The following is a 16,818-nucleotide window of genomic DNA, read 5'->3' as shown; positions in this document are numbered from 1 at the left end:
TTGTGTTTCCAAACACCAGCAGTGAAGAACCCAGAAAGGAAATTAAGAAAAAAAATCTAATTTATAATAACATCAAAAAGAAGAAAATATCTGGGAATAAGTGAGGTGAAAGATCTGCATGCCGAAAAGTATAAGACATTACTGAAAGAAGATAGAAGACATGGCTAAATGCAAAGACCTCATGTCCATGGTCTGGGGATGGATGACTGCCCCAGTCTTCCCCTGCCCTCATCACCAGCTCCTTGATTGGGAACTTGGGGTTTGCCACAAGGGACCTTCCTAGTCCAGCCAGCATCACTTGGCTGGCTTGCTGAGGAGGGCAAGCAAGTTGGGAAGCCACTGTGCATAGGGCCTCCCTGACATGACTCGAGAGCCCAGTCTGTCTTCCCTGGCTGGGAGGATGCAGCCCAGTGCCCACGGAAGAGAGGATTGAAAGACCAGGGCTGACCTCATGCCTGCCTGGCTTCCATGGGGGGCACCCTCTCCTTTTCAGTGGTCTTTTGCCACGCTCTATGTCCCTATCCCAAGGACTTCCTCTATCAGGACTCCCAGGACCTGGGAAGGTGCCCCACACTGCTGGCGGCATGTGCAAACAAGGACTGTGTCTTTCAGGGACTGTGATGACTGTGTCTTTCAGGGACTGTGATGTCCAAACAAGGACTGTGTCTTTCAGGGACTGTGATGACTGTGATGACTGCTGGGTGGGGAAGGACACTGGGTGACATGCCAGTGGAGTGAGGTGGGTGCAGCTCAACGTGATACTTGAGGCAGCCAGCTCAGGAGCCAGACTGCTAGGGCTGGTCCTCGCTCCTCTGCTCCTTTGCTGTGACAACACTTAATAGACAATATCATACAAACAGAAAATAGTGTAATAGTAATTGTACAAAAAATCAAGTTTGGGTCTTTGTGGAGAGTTTTCTGCTGACCTCCGACAAGGTATGTGTGGAGCTCTGCTCATCTGCCTCTCTGAGCCTGCTCTGCTGAAGGTAAAGCAGGTCACTCACCTAGGCACCCTCCCTCCAACCAGATATGGGCTGGAACCACCAACATTTGAGCCGTAGAATCAGGCATTTAAGAGGGGTTAGCCTGGGGCAACTGGGTGGCTCAGTCTGTTAAGTATCTGCCTTCAATCGGGTCATGATCCTGGTGTCCTGGGATCGAGCCCTGCACTGGGCTCCCTGCTCAGTGGGGAGCCTGTTTTTCCCTCTCTCTCTGACCCTCCCCCTACTCATGCTTTCACTTGCAGACCCCCAAAATGAATAACTAAAAAAAATCTTAAAAAAAAAAACAGATCTTGATATGCAAAAGTCTAGAGCTATGTTGTCCAACATGGTAGCCACTGGCTCTATGTGGCTATTAAACACTTGAAATCTGGCCAATCTTAACTGAGATGTGCTGTGAGTTCAAGTATAAGACAGCAAACTGTCTTTTTTTATGTCTGACATTAGAGCCAAAAAAGGGGGGGCATAGTATTTGGTTGGACTTTGAAGTAACAAGAAAAAAGAATGTAAAATATGTCACTGATAAGTTTTTTTATAACTACATGTTGAAATGATAATAGTCGGGATATATTGAGTTAAATAAGTTCTAAAATTAATTTCACTTATTTCAACATGGCTTTACTTTTTTTTAACATGGCTGCTCTATAATTTAAAATTATGTCAATTGCTCAGGCATGACTGGGTGGCACTAGTTTAGAATGATAGACATCAAACCACCAAGTGTGCTCAGAAGTGGGGGAAGGGGAGAAGTGTGTAGAACAGGACCTTCCCTTAGCTTTTCTGCATGGTTATACAACTTCACATATTTGTGTATAGCCTCCCCAACAATTAACAGAAAAAGGATTTATTGCCATGATTCCTGGCCACAATGCTTTCCACCTCACCATGCTTGACATATTTGCCCTCCCCGATGCCCTATCTCTAGGGAGGGCCTGTGGCTCATGGAGAGAGGCCACCTGCCATTTCAACATTAATTTTACATTGGGGCATATCAAGCATGACCAGACCTTAAGGAATGGATGCAGGGCATGTTGTCTGCCTGCCACATTCATGCAGAGAGCAGACCAGGAAGGGTGAGAGCCAGAAGCAGTGGGGGAGGGTGGGGAGGCACACAACAACAAGAAGGCCCTGGCAGCCAGGAAGGGGAGTGCAACTAGCTTGTTTTCTTAAAGCCATCTCTAGCATTGGAAATGCATTCTTCTCTCTGATGTGGATAGCAATTGAGGGCACAGTTTCTGGAAAAGAGCAAGATAAATTCTAGTAAGTATTTTCTGTGGGAGCCTGGGAAAATTGCTCCTGTATGTGATGCGTGTCTGGGGCAGTGAACCAACCATTTCCTGGACACTGGTGCTCCCAGTGGATGCTCTAATTCATTCACTGATTGCAGAGTCTAACAGAGCTAGAGAATGAGGGGGCATCACATTCCCTGATGGCCTGGGTTCCTTTGCACATCAACATGTCTCTGGCTACTGCTTTTTTAATGGGGGTATTAAGATGTTGAACCCCATTAACCTCTAGGTCATGGAAGAGAATCAGGGAGTGGGTCCCATTATTCTCCTGGATGAGGACTTCTATTTTCCCAGATCCAGAATTCACACACGCACACACACACACACACACACACACTATAAGACATCTTGAAAACATTTTCAACCAAAGCAAAAAAGAGATTTCTAAAAATATTAAATGCTCCCAGTACACGGGTTTTAAGTTAATAGAAAGTATGTTTTATTTTAACTTAGTTCAGAATGAAGATGACTAGCCACTTAAAATGCCTGAATGTCATTCTATTTCTTGTACTTAACAACTTTGCAAAGCAAATAAATGAGAATGCAAAGAGCCAAACCAAACAAAATTCCAGACTTCTCCTAGAAAAAGTCCAATAAAACACAAACAATTACATTAAACACATTCAGCATAAGTTGATGTTTTCGATTACATTTTCTGGGGCCTGAGACACATTGTAGGCAGTGGCCAATTTATGCTATAAATACCATTGCAAAAGCCATGAATTAAAACTGCTATTAGATAGTGTACAGAATGATAGTTGGAGAAGATTGCCAAAGACAATCCTTCCTTAAAGTCAAACCTCTATAAAGTCTACTCCCAGAGAGACTGGTGTCCTTTCTAAATTCCTCTCTAAATATTTAATTCAGACAAAGCAAATTGTCTCATTTTATTTACTTATTTGAGAGAGAGAGAGAGCCCACACAAGCGGGGGGTGGGGGGACAGAGGGAGAGGGAGAAGCAGACTCCCTGCTGAGCAGGGAACCTGACACATGGGGAGCTCCACTCCAGCACCCTAAGATCATGACCTGAGCTGATGGCAGACATAACCAACTGAGTCACCCAGGCACCCCTCTATTTCTGCTAATTTTTGCTAAGGCTTTAAAAAAAAGTCAAAAAATTTAAAGACGTATAATTTCTGGTAACAAAAGGAAAATGTATTTGTCATAGAAAATGATTAAAGTAAAGGAAGAAGAGGAAATGTATCAAGGAATAAATAAACATCACCCAGATGGCCTTCATCCTAAAATAACAACAGATAGAATTTCAGTGTATTCCTAGGCTTTTTTTCTGTGAATAGATTAGACAGATGTGTGTGTGTGCATGTGCGTGTGTGTGTGCGCGCGTGTGCGTGTGTAATGAAAAACATGTCCATACTGTACGTTTTCATCATACATTTTTCTCTGTCCTTTTGCAAATGGCTGCATTATATTTCATCTTGTGGATAGACCATGATTTATGTGCCCATGTCTTGGACATTGGACTGTTCTTGTGTCTCACTGCAGGCAACAATGCTATGTAAATCTTGGCTTCCTTCAGAATGGATCCATCTCTACATGAAAAATTGTACTTGGGTACATTCTACTGCACTGCCTTCCAGAAACCAATTCTATTCCCCCACTGCAGTGAGAAAGAATCCCCACCTCCCTTTACAGCCCTGTGTAGTAGAACCTATCTTTTCCCTGGGTTTTTATCTAATAGTTGGGATATCAGCTGAAAAAGCTTATAGGTATAGCCTCTGCCCAACCACCCCCAACCCAAAGAACTTTAGCAATCACGAGAGCTCTCAAGAAGAGGCACACTCTCCAGGAAGCAAAGGAGCAGAGGTAAGATGCTAAGGAGTGACAGGTGAGGAGCCTGAGCTCTGGAGCTGGGGCTCCTCTGCAGATCCCCAGCACCTACATTAAGAAGCCAGCTGTGATGGAGTCTCCATACATTGGAGTCTGGTGTTGGCCGGCTGATGCAGGGCTTAGCCTCCCCTTACGGAGTCAGCCAGGAGGCCTTGTGGGCTGAGAATGGATACACCCCTGTCTGGTTGGCTGGCAGTAGAGGAGCTGGCGGCCCCAGGAAGCAGGCTCCCCAACCTGAGCTTACCCACACCTGAGTTTAGCCCTAACCTGGGCTTACCTGCTACAGTGGCCAAGCGGAGAGGGTCCAGCTGGGCCTCCTCCACTGTCCTTCTCTGACCAGGCAGGAAGCTGGCTGAGGTGAGCCCACCCTTTAAGAGCAGAAGTCCACATGAGGAGCATGTGAGCGCCCGTGCCGGGGCCCTCATGATCCTGGTGAGGCGATGGCCCCGTGACCTCGCTCCCAGGCCAGGAAAGGAAACCAGGGCCTCATGTTGCTAGGCTGCTCTGTGTGGGATCCCATGAAAGCAGCCTGGGGATCTGAGAGAAGTGGGGGAGCTAGAACTTTCCCTTTGAAGTGACCCTCCCCCCAGCCAGTCCTTTCCCTGATGGAAATGTCAGCATGGTTTGCATAATTGAGACAATTGGACATAATCGTTCTTTCAGAAGCCCCTCATCAGGCGGGCAGTGCCAGGGCCCCAGGGAGCCCAGAGAAGGCACCACATGGCACTAATCATCTGTAATTCTTTCTCAAATCATCTGAGGTTGAGCCAGAGGTCGAGGTGAACTTCACTACAAATGCAGTGTGAGTCCCACATGACTCTCGTCCCCATCCGGGTGCTCCTAACTTCCACTGTCCCCACACTACCAGCAGCCTGCATGACCCATATCTTCAGTCTCTCTAGAACCACCATTGGGGGGATGCTGTAGGGATGTGCATGGTTTTCCAGCTTTCAGTGAGCTTTCTCAGACTAGTGAGAAAGAGAAAACCCAAACTTGGAAATTCTCCTGTGCACGACCCTCTAGGCAGGGGGCTGGATTGCCCACACACCTGTGGGTCTCCTGGGATGCCTCCCTCATCTCCCAGAAGAGTGGACAGAAATGCAGACAGGCTGGATGCAGGGGAAGTTAAGGCAGTTTCCATTTTACAGATGAGGACACAGGCCTCTGACTGAGCTCGTGAAGTGGAGCAGAGATGTAAATTGGTGCCATAGAGCCCTGGTGGAGATGCAGCCTGAACCTGGGACCATGCCCCCCAGGAGGCCAACCCCACACCTGCAGGACACTCAGTGGGCTCAGGGAGCTTCTGACCTGAGAGGTGGATGCTAGACCTGGCAGGTGAGCCAGGCCATTTTCTGGGGAGGGAGTCTGTCCTTTGTGAGAGGGAGTTCTGAGCTTCCCTCAGGTCTGTGCCCACCAGAGGCTGACAACCTTGTCCCAGGAGAGTGGGCCCAGTGAGGGTGAAGGGTGACTCTGCCCATCTTTTGCTGGTGCACACAGCCTGGGGGCAGAGAGGTGCCCACCCAGGAGCAACTCTGGACCAATGCCACCTTTGTCTTCCCTTGTAAACTCATGATTGGCTCTAGATAGACTCACAGCTTTTAGAAAGAGTTCCCCCAGGGGCCAGAGGGATCTGCAATGACAGTATTTTGAGTGGCACAGGTCGAGACAGAATTATAGAGGTGGGGTGTTCCTAGGGTATCAAGAAAAAAGCTGGGGGCAGCTGGGAAGCCCCAGGGGCAGCTGGGAAGCCCCAGGTGGCAAGTGAGTGTCTTGCCATCTTTCACGGCATACTTGTGCTCCATCATGTCTACAAAGTATGAAAGTTGGCACAGAACACTGTGCCAATGAGCAGCCCCAGCCCATGGCCAAGACTGGTGATAATGACTTTATACTGCCTGCATGTTGAGATGATATATTGGGTGTTTTGGACTGAATAAAATGTATTATTAATTTTGTTATCTGCTTCTATGCATTTCTTTAAGGTGGCTACTGGAGAATTTAAAATACTATCTGTGGCTCACAGCTGTGGCATACTTTATATTCCTGTGGACTGGTGCTGAGCTGGAGCCATAAGAGGGAGGGGATCCTGAGCAGAATTCCCATTTTTCAGGATGTCCCCTCTCTGGGCATGGCACCCGGAAGAACCCGGTGCTAGGAAGCAATGCACAAGAACTGCGGACATGCTGTTAGTGTGCGAGGATTATTAGGTGTCCAGTGAGCACTCTGAACCAATGATAATAGCACTAACACTAGTGATGAGGAAGACACATGTACTGGTTAACTGGTGCCAGGTCCTGCCACTTGTGTAGTGACCTACTCAATCAGTCACCCAGTCTTGGAGGTGGTGCATTTCTTTTTTTTTTTTTTTTTTTTTTTGAGGTGGTGCATTTCTTAACCTGAGTAAGGAATAAAGGTTCCAAGGCTCCTTGGGAATAACTTGCCTATGATCACAGTTGGTGAGAGGAGCTAAGGCAGTGTCCTGTGTGGTCACCTGTATGGAGCCCTGAGGAGGCAGTGGCAACCAGGTAGCCAACCTAAGGTAGAGCCAGCACTTGCACTCTATGTCTGGGGTCTTGGCTTGGGTCCCCCTCAGAGGAGACCCTGAGACAAGTTCATGGTGTTTCTCTTGCTGCTCTGTGCCCTGCATTTCCTTACCAATAGTAAGATCTTGAGACCCATTTGGATTCAGAAAGGATTTTTTCACAAGGCCCCCTGGTGACATGTGTCCTTCCATCAGGAGGCACCTCATATCCACTTGTCTGTCTTTTGTGAGATTGGGGGAATCTTGATGATGATCGCCTAGAGCCTTTGTATCAATACAATTTGCAAAAGGGTGATCCTCAATTCTACCATTTCTTCTTCATTTACTTGATGGAATTCACTTATGAAGAGAAACTTCCCCTGACCAAAGGGGTTAGTGTGGTTCACACAGGAAAGGCAAAAGGTTTTGGTTTCCAGAGTAATGACTTGGTTCCCTGGCATCATTCCAAGGTGACTCATATGTTTCTTTTTTCAGAGTGTCAGGATGTATGAATTCATGGATGGAAACATACTTGGTGCATTTTATTTATTTATTTATTTATTTATTTATTTATTTATTTATTTTTATAAATTTATTTTTTATTGGTGTTCAATTTGCCAATATATAGAATAACACCCAATGCTCATCCCATCAAGTGACCCCTTCAGTGTACTTGGTGCATTTTTTTTTTAATTTTTATTTATTTATGATAGTCACAGAGAGAGAGAGAGAGAGAGGCAGAGACACAGGCAGAGGGAGAAGCAGGCTCCATGCACCGGAAGTCCAATGTGGGATTCGATCCCGGGTCTCCAGGATCGCGCCCTGGGCCAAAGGCAGGCGCCAAACCGCTGCGCCACCCAGGGATCCCTACTTGGTGCATTTTAGTTCACAGCAGTAACTTTCCTTATTGTTGCTCAAATTGTTCCAATTTCACATGGGTTCTTGAATCCTGGCACAACACCAGGAGTCTCCAAGACTATTTCTCTGGAGCAAAAAGGTGTTTCACATTCATCTGGTACATTTCTTGGCCAAGACCTGGATGTGGCCATTTGTCCAAGGAGAATTTCTAAATATCATTTTAGTGGGAAATGGTACTTAGAAAGAAGTATCTGCTTCTGAATTGAATTGTTTTCTAGTCCTTGCAGTTGGCAGAATGGTCATGTTTTATATGTGTCCATATATATAATATACATATTGTATACAATATACAATTATATATACTATATAAGATACATAAGAGAAAATGCATCATGAATTAATATTGATAGTTCCAATTCCAATTTAGAAACACACCCAGGGGCACCAGAGTGGCTCAGTCAGTTAAGTGGCTGCCTTTGGCTTAGGTCACGATCCTAGGGTCTTGGGATCGAGTCCCACGTCAGGGTCCCTGCTCAGCAGTGAGTCTGCTTCTCTCTCTCCCTCTTCCCCTCCCTCTAGTTTGCGCTCTCTCTTTCTCTCAGATAAATAAATAAAATCTTTAAAAAAAGAAACACAGCTTATTTACTTAATATCCTGATCTTATGTTTGTGTCTCTTTTTGCTTATGCTGAGTCTTATTCCTAATGACATTAACATAATTTGTCTCTTGCTTTATCCTAAGTTCAGTTTCAGAGCAACAATGCCAATATTGCTGTTAACAATACAATTACTAAATGCAGTTTAAGACACTATTTTGTTGTTCATTTTGACCTTAGGTATATCCTATTAGAGTTTTAAAATTACTTAAAATGATTCTTCTCCATGGGGTTATTATATAAACTTGATACATGGTTGAGTCCACTTATTTAATTTTCCTTTGGATTTTTAGGAATTGGGTTTTCAATTTAATTTTGTAAAACATTTTTATTATTGCAAAACCAAAACTGCAGTTAAGTTTTATCCAGAAGTATCTGGCTACTGTATGTCTCTCTCCTACTTGTCCTTTCCTCTCTACAAGTAAAGTATAACATATATCTTTCCTTTTTTAAACACTAGTGTATGGTATTAATTCCATATATATGTCCCTCCTCCTCTTTTTTGCGTAAATGGAAGAGTACTTTACATCTCCACTTTTCCTGGGAATTAATTAGCCGCTTCTTATTTCTTTTTGTAGCTGTATACACCAAATCCTTGGGTGAATGCATGAAAGTTGATTCAATTAGACGGACACTAGGTGGCTTTCGGTCTTTATAGATCTCATAACAACAAAAAGCCATGCCACACATTCTTTGGCATTTTTTCAGTAATCTTTAGGCTAAATTCCTAAAAGAGAGGTTCCTGGAATTAACAGTAAATGCACATGTGATTTTGCTAATATTGAAAAATTCCCTTCCATACAGGTTATCATTATGTGTTTCTACCAACATTTTTTGAGAGTTCTTGTTTCCTCACTGCCTCATCTACAGAATATATTGTGAAATGTTGGGATGTTTGCCAATCTTATTAAGAAACTGTATATAGAGATATAGTTTGAGTCTGACTTGATGGGATGAGCACTGGGTGTTACATGTTGGCAAATCAAACTTAAATAAAAACAAATGTAAAAAAAAAAAGAAAGAAATTGTGTCTGTATATAGTTTGGGTCTGAATCTCCTTTCTTAGGATGCCCTTGTCTGGTATTTGGATCAGGGTAGCACCAGCCTCATAGAATGAGTTGGGAAATGTTCACCCTCTTCTGTTTTCCGTAAGAGTTGGTGAAGGATTGGTACTAATTCTTCTTTACAAGTTTGGTAGAATTTACCATAGAAACCATCTGGGTCTGATGTATTCTTTGTGGGAAGTTTTAAAATTAATAGCTCAATCTCTTTACCTCTTTAATAGATCTGTTCAGACTTTTCCATTTCTTCTTGAGATGGTTTTAATAATTTGTGTCTTTGAAAGAATTGGTCTAATACTTCTGGATTTTCCATTTGTTGGCATGATATTCCCTTATAATCTTTTTTATTTCTTAGATCAGTGGTGGTATCTCTTCTTTCATTCTTGATTTTAGTAACTTGAGTCTTCTCCCTCTCATACCCACCCCTCTGTCCATCTAGCTAAGGATTTGTCAACTTTGCTGATCTTTTCAGATAATCAACTTTTGGTTGAGTTGATTTCTTCTATTGTTTTCCTATTCTTTATTTTACTTCTTTACATTCTAGTCTTATTTCCTTTCTTCTGTTTGATTTGAGTTTCATTTGCTCTTCTGTTTTTAGCTTTATAAAGTTGAAGATTCAATTATTGATTTGTAGTCTTTCGTTATTAACAGAGGTGTCTAAAGGTATCAATTTCCTCTGCACATTACTTTGGCTGTATTCCATAAGTTGTGGTATATTGTGTTTTCATTTTTGTTCATCTTAAAGTAGTTCATCTCTAATTTTTAAAAGATTTTTAAAATTTATTTATTTATTTAATTTATTTATAAGATTTTATTTATTTATTTATTCATGAGAGACAGAGAGAGAGAGAGAGAGGCAAAGACACAGGCAGAGGGAGAAGCAGGCTCCATGCAGGGAGCCTGACGTGGGACTCCAATCCTAGGTCTCCAGGATCATGCCCTGGGCCGAAGGCAGGTGCCAAACCGCTAAGCCACCCAGGGATCCCAGATTTTATTTATTTATTCATGAGACACACACAGAGAGATGTGTGTATCATGCAGGGAGCCTGACGTGGGACTTGATCCTTGGTCTCCAGGATCAGGCCCTGGGCTGAAGGGGGGGTTGCTAAACTATTGCTGAGCCACCCTGGTTGCCCCACATCTCTAATTTTTTGTGTGACTTTTTAACCCATTGATTGCTTAAGTGTATGTATAGTTGTGAATTTCACAAATTTCTGTTATTGATTTTGAATTTAATTCCACTGTGGTTGGAGAACATACTTAGTACAATTTCAATCTTTCTAAACTTATTTAGGCTTGTTGCATGGACTAGCATATGGTCTTTCCTGGACAATGTTCCATGTGAACTTAGAGGAATATGTATTCTGCTATTGGGTGGAGTGGTCTGTTAGATGTCTATAGGTCAGTATAATTTTAATTTGCATTAATGTTACTAGGAGTGAAGTTGGGCATCTTTTCATGTTTAAAGGTGATCTGCATTTCTATTTCTGTGAACTTTCCACATCTTCTGCTCATTTTTAAAATCGAATCTTTTCCTTATTTTTAAAGCTTGTTCATATAAGATGATGAACTTGTGACTGTGCTAAAGTGGCAAATCTTTTCCACTCTCTTGTCATCTGTCATTTAACGGCACTTATTTTCCTTGACCTCTTGCTTCCTTGCTATCCATAGTTCAATTTAATTCACCACTGACATCACCCTTTCTCTTTTTTAAAGTTTTTACTTTAATTCCAGTTAATTAACATACAGTGTTATATTAGTTTTAGGTGTACAATATAGTAATTTGACAAGTCCATACATCACCCGGTGCTCAGGACAAGTGCATTCCTTAATCTCCATCTCCCTCTCTTCTGGTGACCTTCAGTTTGTTCTGCATAGCTAAGAGTCTGATTCTTGATTTCTCTCTCTCTCTCTTTTTCCCTTTGCCCATGTGTTTTGTTTCTTAAATTCCAGATATAAGTGAAATCATGTGGTATTTGTCTTTCTCTGACTTAATTCACTTAGCATTATATTTACTAGCTCTGTCCATGTCATTGCAAATGGCAAGATTTCATTCTTTTCATGGCTAAATATAGTCTTTTGTATAAATATACCACATCTCCTATGTCTATTCATCAATTGATGAACACTTGGGCTACTTCCATATCTTTGCTATTATAAATAATGCTGCTATAAACATAGGGGTGCATATATCCCTTTGAATTAGTGTTTCTGTATCCTTTGGGTAAATATCCGTAATGGGATTGCTGGATCATAAGGTAGTTTTTTATTTTAACTTTTGAGAAATCTTCATACTGTTTTCCAGAGTGACTGTACCCGTTTGCATTCCCACCAACAGTGCACAGTATTCCTTTTTCTTCACCTCCTTGCCAACACCCATTTGTTTCTTGTGTTGTTGATTTTAGCCATTCTGACAACTGTGAAGTGATATCTCATTGTAGTTTTGATTTACATTTCCCCGATGGTAAATGATGATAAACATCTTTTCATGTGTCTGTTGAATCTGTATGTCTTCTTTGGAGAAATGTCTGTTCATGTCTTCTGCCCATTTTTAAATTGGATTATTTGTTTTTTGGGTCTTTGATTTGTATAAGTTTTTATACATTTTGGATGCTAACCCTTTTCAGATATCACCCTGATATGATAACACCCTTTCTGTGCTGTGCAGAGGTATGGGAATGACTCAGATATGACTTTAAATGTTCATAAGCTTGTGGGGGAGGCACCTATACAAACACATTTGAAATACAAGGCAGACTATAGGAAGCATTCTAATCAGACTTGCCAAGCAGTAAGAAAATATAAAGGGATAGAGGACTTATCAGAGGAGGAGAGGTGCTTCAGCTGGACTTGTTTAAGTGGGAAACTAGATGGCAGATTTGAGGAAAGGGGGTACTTTACACAAAAGCTGGAGGGGGGATAAGTGGCACCTCAGTCAGGCCAGCAGACCCTGTGAACTGAAGCATAGTTCCCAGGCCAGGAGGGATGATGGGTGGGGAAGGGGAAAGATCAGACTGGGAATAGGGAGCAAGGTGAGAGATACCTGTGGATGCTGAGGGCTCAGGCAAGTACTTGCCAAGCAGGTGTGTGAATCCTGACCTGGAAGTCCTGTTCCAAGTACCTTCCTTCTCAAAGTCTTATTTGGCATAAGATTTGTGTCTGTGCAGCAAAGTATTGTTCCTGGGATTGGTTCCAGAGGTGAGTTTCCACTTCCATTTTCCCTGGATTTTTTACATATGTTTTAAAACAAGATAGTGGTGGGGCACCTGGATGGCTCAGGTAGTTAAGTGTCTGCCTTTGGCTCAGGTCATGATCTCTAGGTCCTGGGATTGAGCCTGGCATCTATTTTTAACTTTTTGAGGCAACTCCATACTGTTTTCCAGAGTGACTGTTTGCATTCCCACCAACAGTGCATGAGTACTCCTTTTTCTTGACATCTTTGCCAACGTCTGTTGAGTTGAGCCTGAGCCGTGCTCAGCAGGGAGTTTGCTTCTCTCTCTCTTCCTCTCTCCCTCTGCCCCTCCCCACCGTTCATTCTGCCTCTCTAATAAATAAATAAAATCTTAGAAAAAAACACAAGATAGTGTTGACTTTTGAATGACTTAATTGGCATAATTCCTGAAATAAAGAAGCTGAGGTGGTAGATTAAAATATATATTTGCTTTGTTTTTTTTTTTTTTTTTTAAATTTTTATTTATTTATGATAGTCACACACACAGAGAGAGAGGCAGAGACACAGGCAGAGGGAGAAGCAGGCTCCATGCACCGGGAGCCCGACGTGGGATTCGATCCCGGGTCTCCAGGATCATGCCCTGGGCCAAAGGCAGGCGCCAAACTGCTGCGCCACCCAGGGATCCCTATATTTGCTTTGTAAATTAAACTCATATTCCTTTGAACAATGCCTCTGCAAATGAAAAAGGGTAGAGAGGGAGAGGAATTTAAAATCTTTGGTATTGTTATCAAAGGTAATCATAAAAATAAATAAAAGAATAACTAGATTAGGCAGAGGCCTACAGGTCTTCAATGCTTTGATCACCATAAACTCTTTTTTTTTTTAAAGATTTTATTTATTTAACCATAAACTCTTCATAAACTACTTTTCTGTAGATTCTCCACTGACTGACAGATAAAGTGGGGTTTTCCACTTGGGGGAACTACGATCCTCAAACATTTGGAACACAGAGGAAACTCCACTCTCTGGAAGGCAGAGGTCCATCCTGGTGAGTCTTTGGACCCAAGTTGGTCAAAATATGCAGCCTCTCTCCAAAGGATTCTTGGCCCCATCAACAGTTGAAAATTGGCAGCAACTTCTTTACATAACCCTTCCCCATGCCACATGGCTCCAGGCTTGTGGGAGCTGGAGTTCTTAGCACGCCTTCACTGCTGGCCATTCTGCAATGGAGGACAGAAGCTCTGGAGAGTCTACCATGGAGGTATCAAGAGGATCCCAAGTGGACCGTGGCTTCCTGTCCTATCATACCGGCTTTCTTTTCATTTTTTTTTTCTCTTTTCTCTTCTTATTTATTTATTTATTTATTTATTTTTGGCAGTGGATTATGTTGCAATGTTGGCAGATGATGTGAGCTAAGATAACAAGCACATGGATGAAAAACCTGCCAAATATTAAACATTTTAAAATTTTCAGAATAAACTCCACAATGAAAATAAAACCAGTGACTTTGCTGTGGAAATAATCAATTATATCAAAGCTTTGTGGAAGTCTCAGTGGCATAAATGTCAAGAACTGGTAGGACCAGTCTGGGCAAAGAAGAATAGTATGCCTGGAACTGCTGTGGAGTGGCCTCATCATGGGTGGAGCTTCTGGAAGTTCCATAAAAAGAGCATTATCTGAGCTGGTTTTCCTTTTCACAAAATTCTTGACATCTCATTCATCTATAAGTCTGCCAACCACATGTAAGGAGCCCCAGTGCATCACAGTGCTGGAATCCATTCAAGTCTGAATGTAACATTCTGCCCTCTGGTAGGACCTAATGGTGTACTTCCAAATTCCAAACGTAAGTTGCAGCTCATGCTTCTTAAATCTTTACTGTGTAGCAGTGGCAAATCTCCCCAAATATGAGTCCAGTTATATGAAAGTCACTTTTACCTTTTCTTCCTTTAAGATATCTGTGTTCCTGAGAAGAAATTTGGGCAGGAGCCATGGCAAGAAGTTATTTCACCTCTGTGTGACTTGGTTTATAGGAGCTGACGCGTAAGAACAGATCTCTGGGAGATGAAAGGATGTGCATGAGCCTCATAAAGTCAGCTGTGCCTTCTCACAGATCAGCACTGCGAGATGCCTCAGAGCATATAAACGTTCTACAAGCTGTGCTCCCTTGACACCTGGCACAGAAGTTATTTATATTTCATGCATCATGCCTCACTGGAGAGGGAGACCTCCTAATGGTCTTCAAGATAATCTATCAGTCTCATCTCTTTTGAGTAATGCTTCATAGCTACTAAAATTTGGATTTTCCCCAATTTGGTTGCAGGAACCCATAAAGCAAAAATGCACTCAAAACAAATTTAGGCGCATCCAGTAAATCTCAGTACAGTTTAAGCAAAACGTTCTGGGAATAGAGTGCCCTTGTTACTTGAATCTTTGTTTCAATTAGCAGAATGACTTTGAGTTTTAATCTTTTGATAAAAATCTCTTGAAAAGTCTCTGAACAACAGGCCAAGGCACGCTGCTATGGAGAAGGGTAACAAGTATGAGCACACAGAGCTTAGACTGGTTAAGGGCTAGTTCTGTGGGATGCCTGGGTGGTTCAGCGGTTGAGCGTCTGCCTTCTGCTCTGGGTGTGATCCCGGTGGTGATCCCGGAGCCCAGGATTGAGTCCCTCATCCAGCTCCTTGCAGGGACCCTGCTTCTCCTACTGCCTATGTCTCTGCCTCTCTCTGTATCTCTCATGAATAAATAAATAAAATCTTAAAAAAAAAAAAGGCTAGTTCTGCAAAGTGTGGAAACATCAGGAGAGATTCTGGCATTTTATTTTTTAAACAATTTTAATAGATCTTATTATTTTTTTTTTAGATTTTATTTATTTATTCATGAGAGACACAGAAAGAGAGGCAGAGACATAGGCAGGGGGAGAAGCAGCCTCCATGCAGGGACCCCAGTGCAGGCTTGATCCCAGGACCCTGGTATCCCTACCTGAGCCGAAGGCAGATGCTCAATCACTGAGCCACCCAGGTGCCCCAGATCTTATTTTTTAAAACAGTTTTAGATTTACAGAAAAATTGAGAAGATAATATAGAGAGTTCCCATATATCCTGCACTCTTCTATTATCAATATCTTATATTATTATGGTACATTTATGCTGTGAAATAAGAATATATGTGCGGTATATATTTATATTTATAAGGTAACATATATACTATGGTATATTGTTATAATTAATGAAACAATATTAATATATTTTCATTAACTAAGACTACGTCCAGATATCTTTAGTTTTTTCTAATATCCTTTCTTCTGTTCTAGAGATCCATGTTACATTTATTTTTTTCCAGCTTTGGGGATCCCTGGGTGGCGCAGCGGTTTGGCGCCTGCCTTTGGCCCAGGGCGCGATCCTGGAGACCCGGGATCGAATCCCACATCGGGCTCCCGGTGCACGGAGCCTGCTTCTCCCTCTGCCTGTGTCTCTGCCTCATTCTCTCTCTCTCTCTGTGACTATCACAAATAAATAAATAAATAAATAATTATTTTTTTCCAGCTTTATTGAGATACAATTGACACATAACACTGTGTCAGTTGAAGGTGTACAGTGTGTTGATTGGATACATTTATAAATTGCAAGATGATTACTGCCTTAGTATGAGCTATCACCTCCATCCTTTCACAAACTTAACATTCCTTTTTGTGGTGAGAACATTTAAGATCCATTCTTTTTTTTTTTTTTTAAGATCCATTCTTTTTAGCAACATTCAAGTACATGGCACAGAATGATTACTGTCATCACCATGCTGTACATTAGACCCCCAAACCTATTAATGTTACAACTGGAAGCTTGTACCTTTTGACCAACATCTCCTCATTTCTCCCAGCCCCTGTTAACCACCACTGTATGCTCTGTTTCTCTGAGAGTCTAAAAAAGCTTAACTTTTTCAGATCCCACATGAAGTGAGATCATATGGTATTTGTCTCAGTATGACTTATCTCACTTAGCATAATGCCCTCAGGATCCATCCATGGTGTTACAAATGACAGGATTTCCTTCTGTCTCATGACTGAATCATTTTACTTTTTAAAGTTAATTATTTCTTTCCCAGTTGACTCAGAAGGCAAGCAAAAAAGGAACACTTTGGTTAAAGAGATTGTTAGTAATTAGTCCCAAATTTTCCATTGTCCCAAGCAACTGATTGGTTGAGGTTTTCCTTTCTCATCATGCCTAGTTCCTTCTTCCCAAGGGGGAATTAAACTTTTTCTTTTCTTTTCTTTTCTTTTCTTTTCTTTTCTTTTCTTTTCTTTTCTTTTTTTAAGCCACTGAGATCAAGAGGAGTGGTGTCTGCTTTGAGGAGTCCCTACCTCACATGCTCCCTTTTACAATATCGCATCAGCCTGCAAGCAACATTCTTTAAACT

At 42.2% G+C, this 16,818-nt stretch overlaps 1 protein-coding gene across 1 annotated transcript in view; it reads right to left on the bottom strand.

The window, feature by feature from the left end:
- Positions 1-16,818, bottom strand: part of TRPM1 (transient receptor potential cation channel subfamily M member 1) — a 123,496-nt gene that overhangs the window by 95,316 nt on the left and 11,362 nt on the right. Inside the window, exon 2 of the mRNA XM_072784708.1 lies at positions 4,416-4,506. Within this exon, the coding sequence (XP_072640809.1) occupies positions 4,416-4,506 (91 nt within the window). The remainder of the gene's footprint in view (positions 1-4,415; positions 4,507-16,818) is intronic.

The sequence above is a fragment of the Canis lupus genome, chromosome 2, assembly GCF_048164855.1.
Source record: "Canis lupus baileyi chromosome 2, mCanLup2.hap1, whole genome shotgun sequence".
NCBI classification, from domain to species: domain Eukaryota; kingdom Metazoa; phylum Chordata; class Mammalia; order Carnivora; family Canidae; genus Canis; species Canis lupus.
Note: the sequence above shows the minus strand (reverse complement) of the source record. Positions and strands in the feature narration are given on the sequence as shown.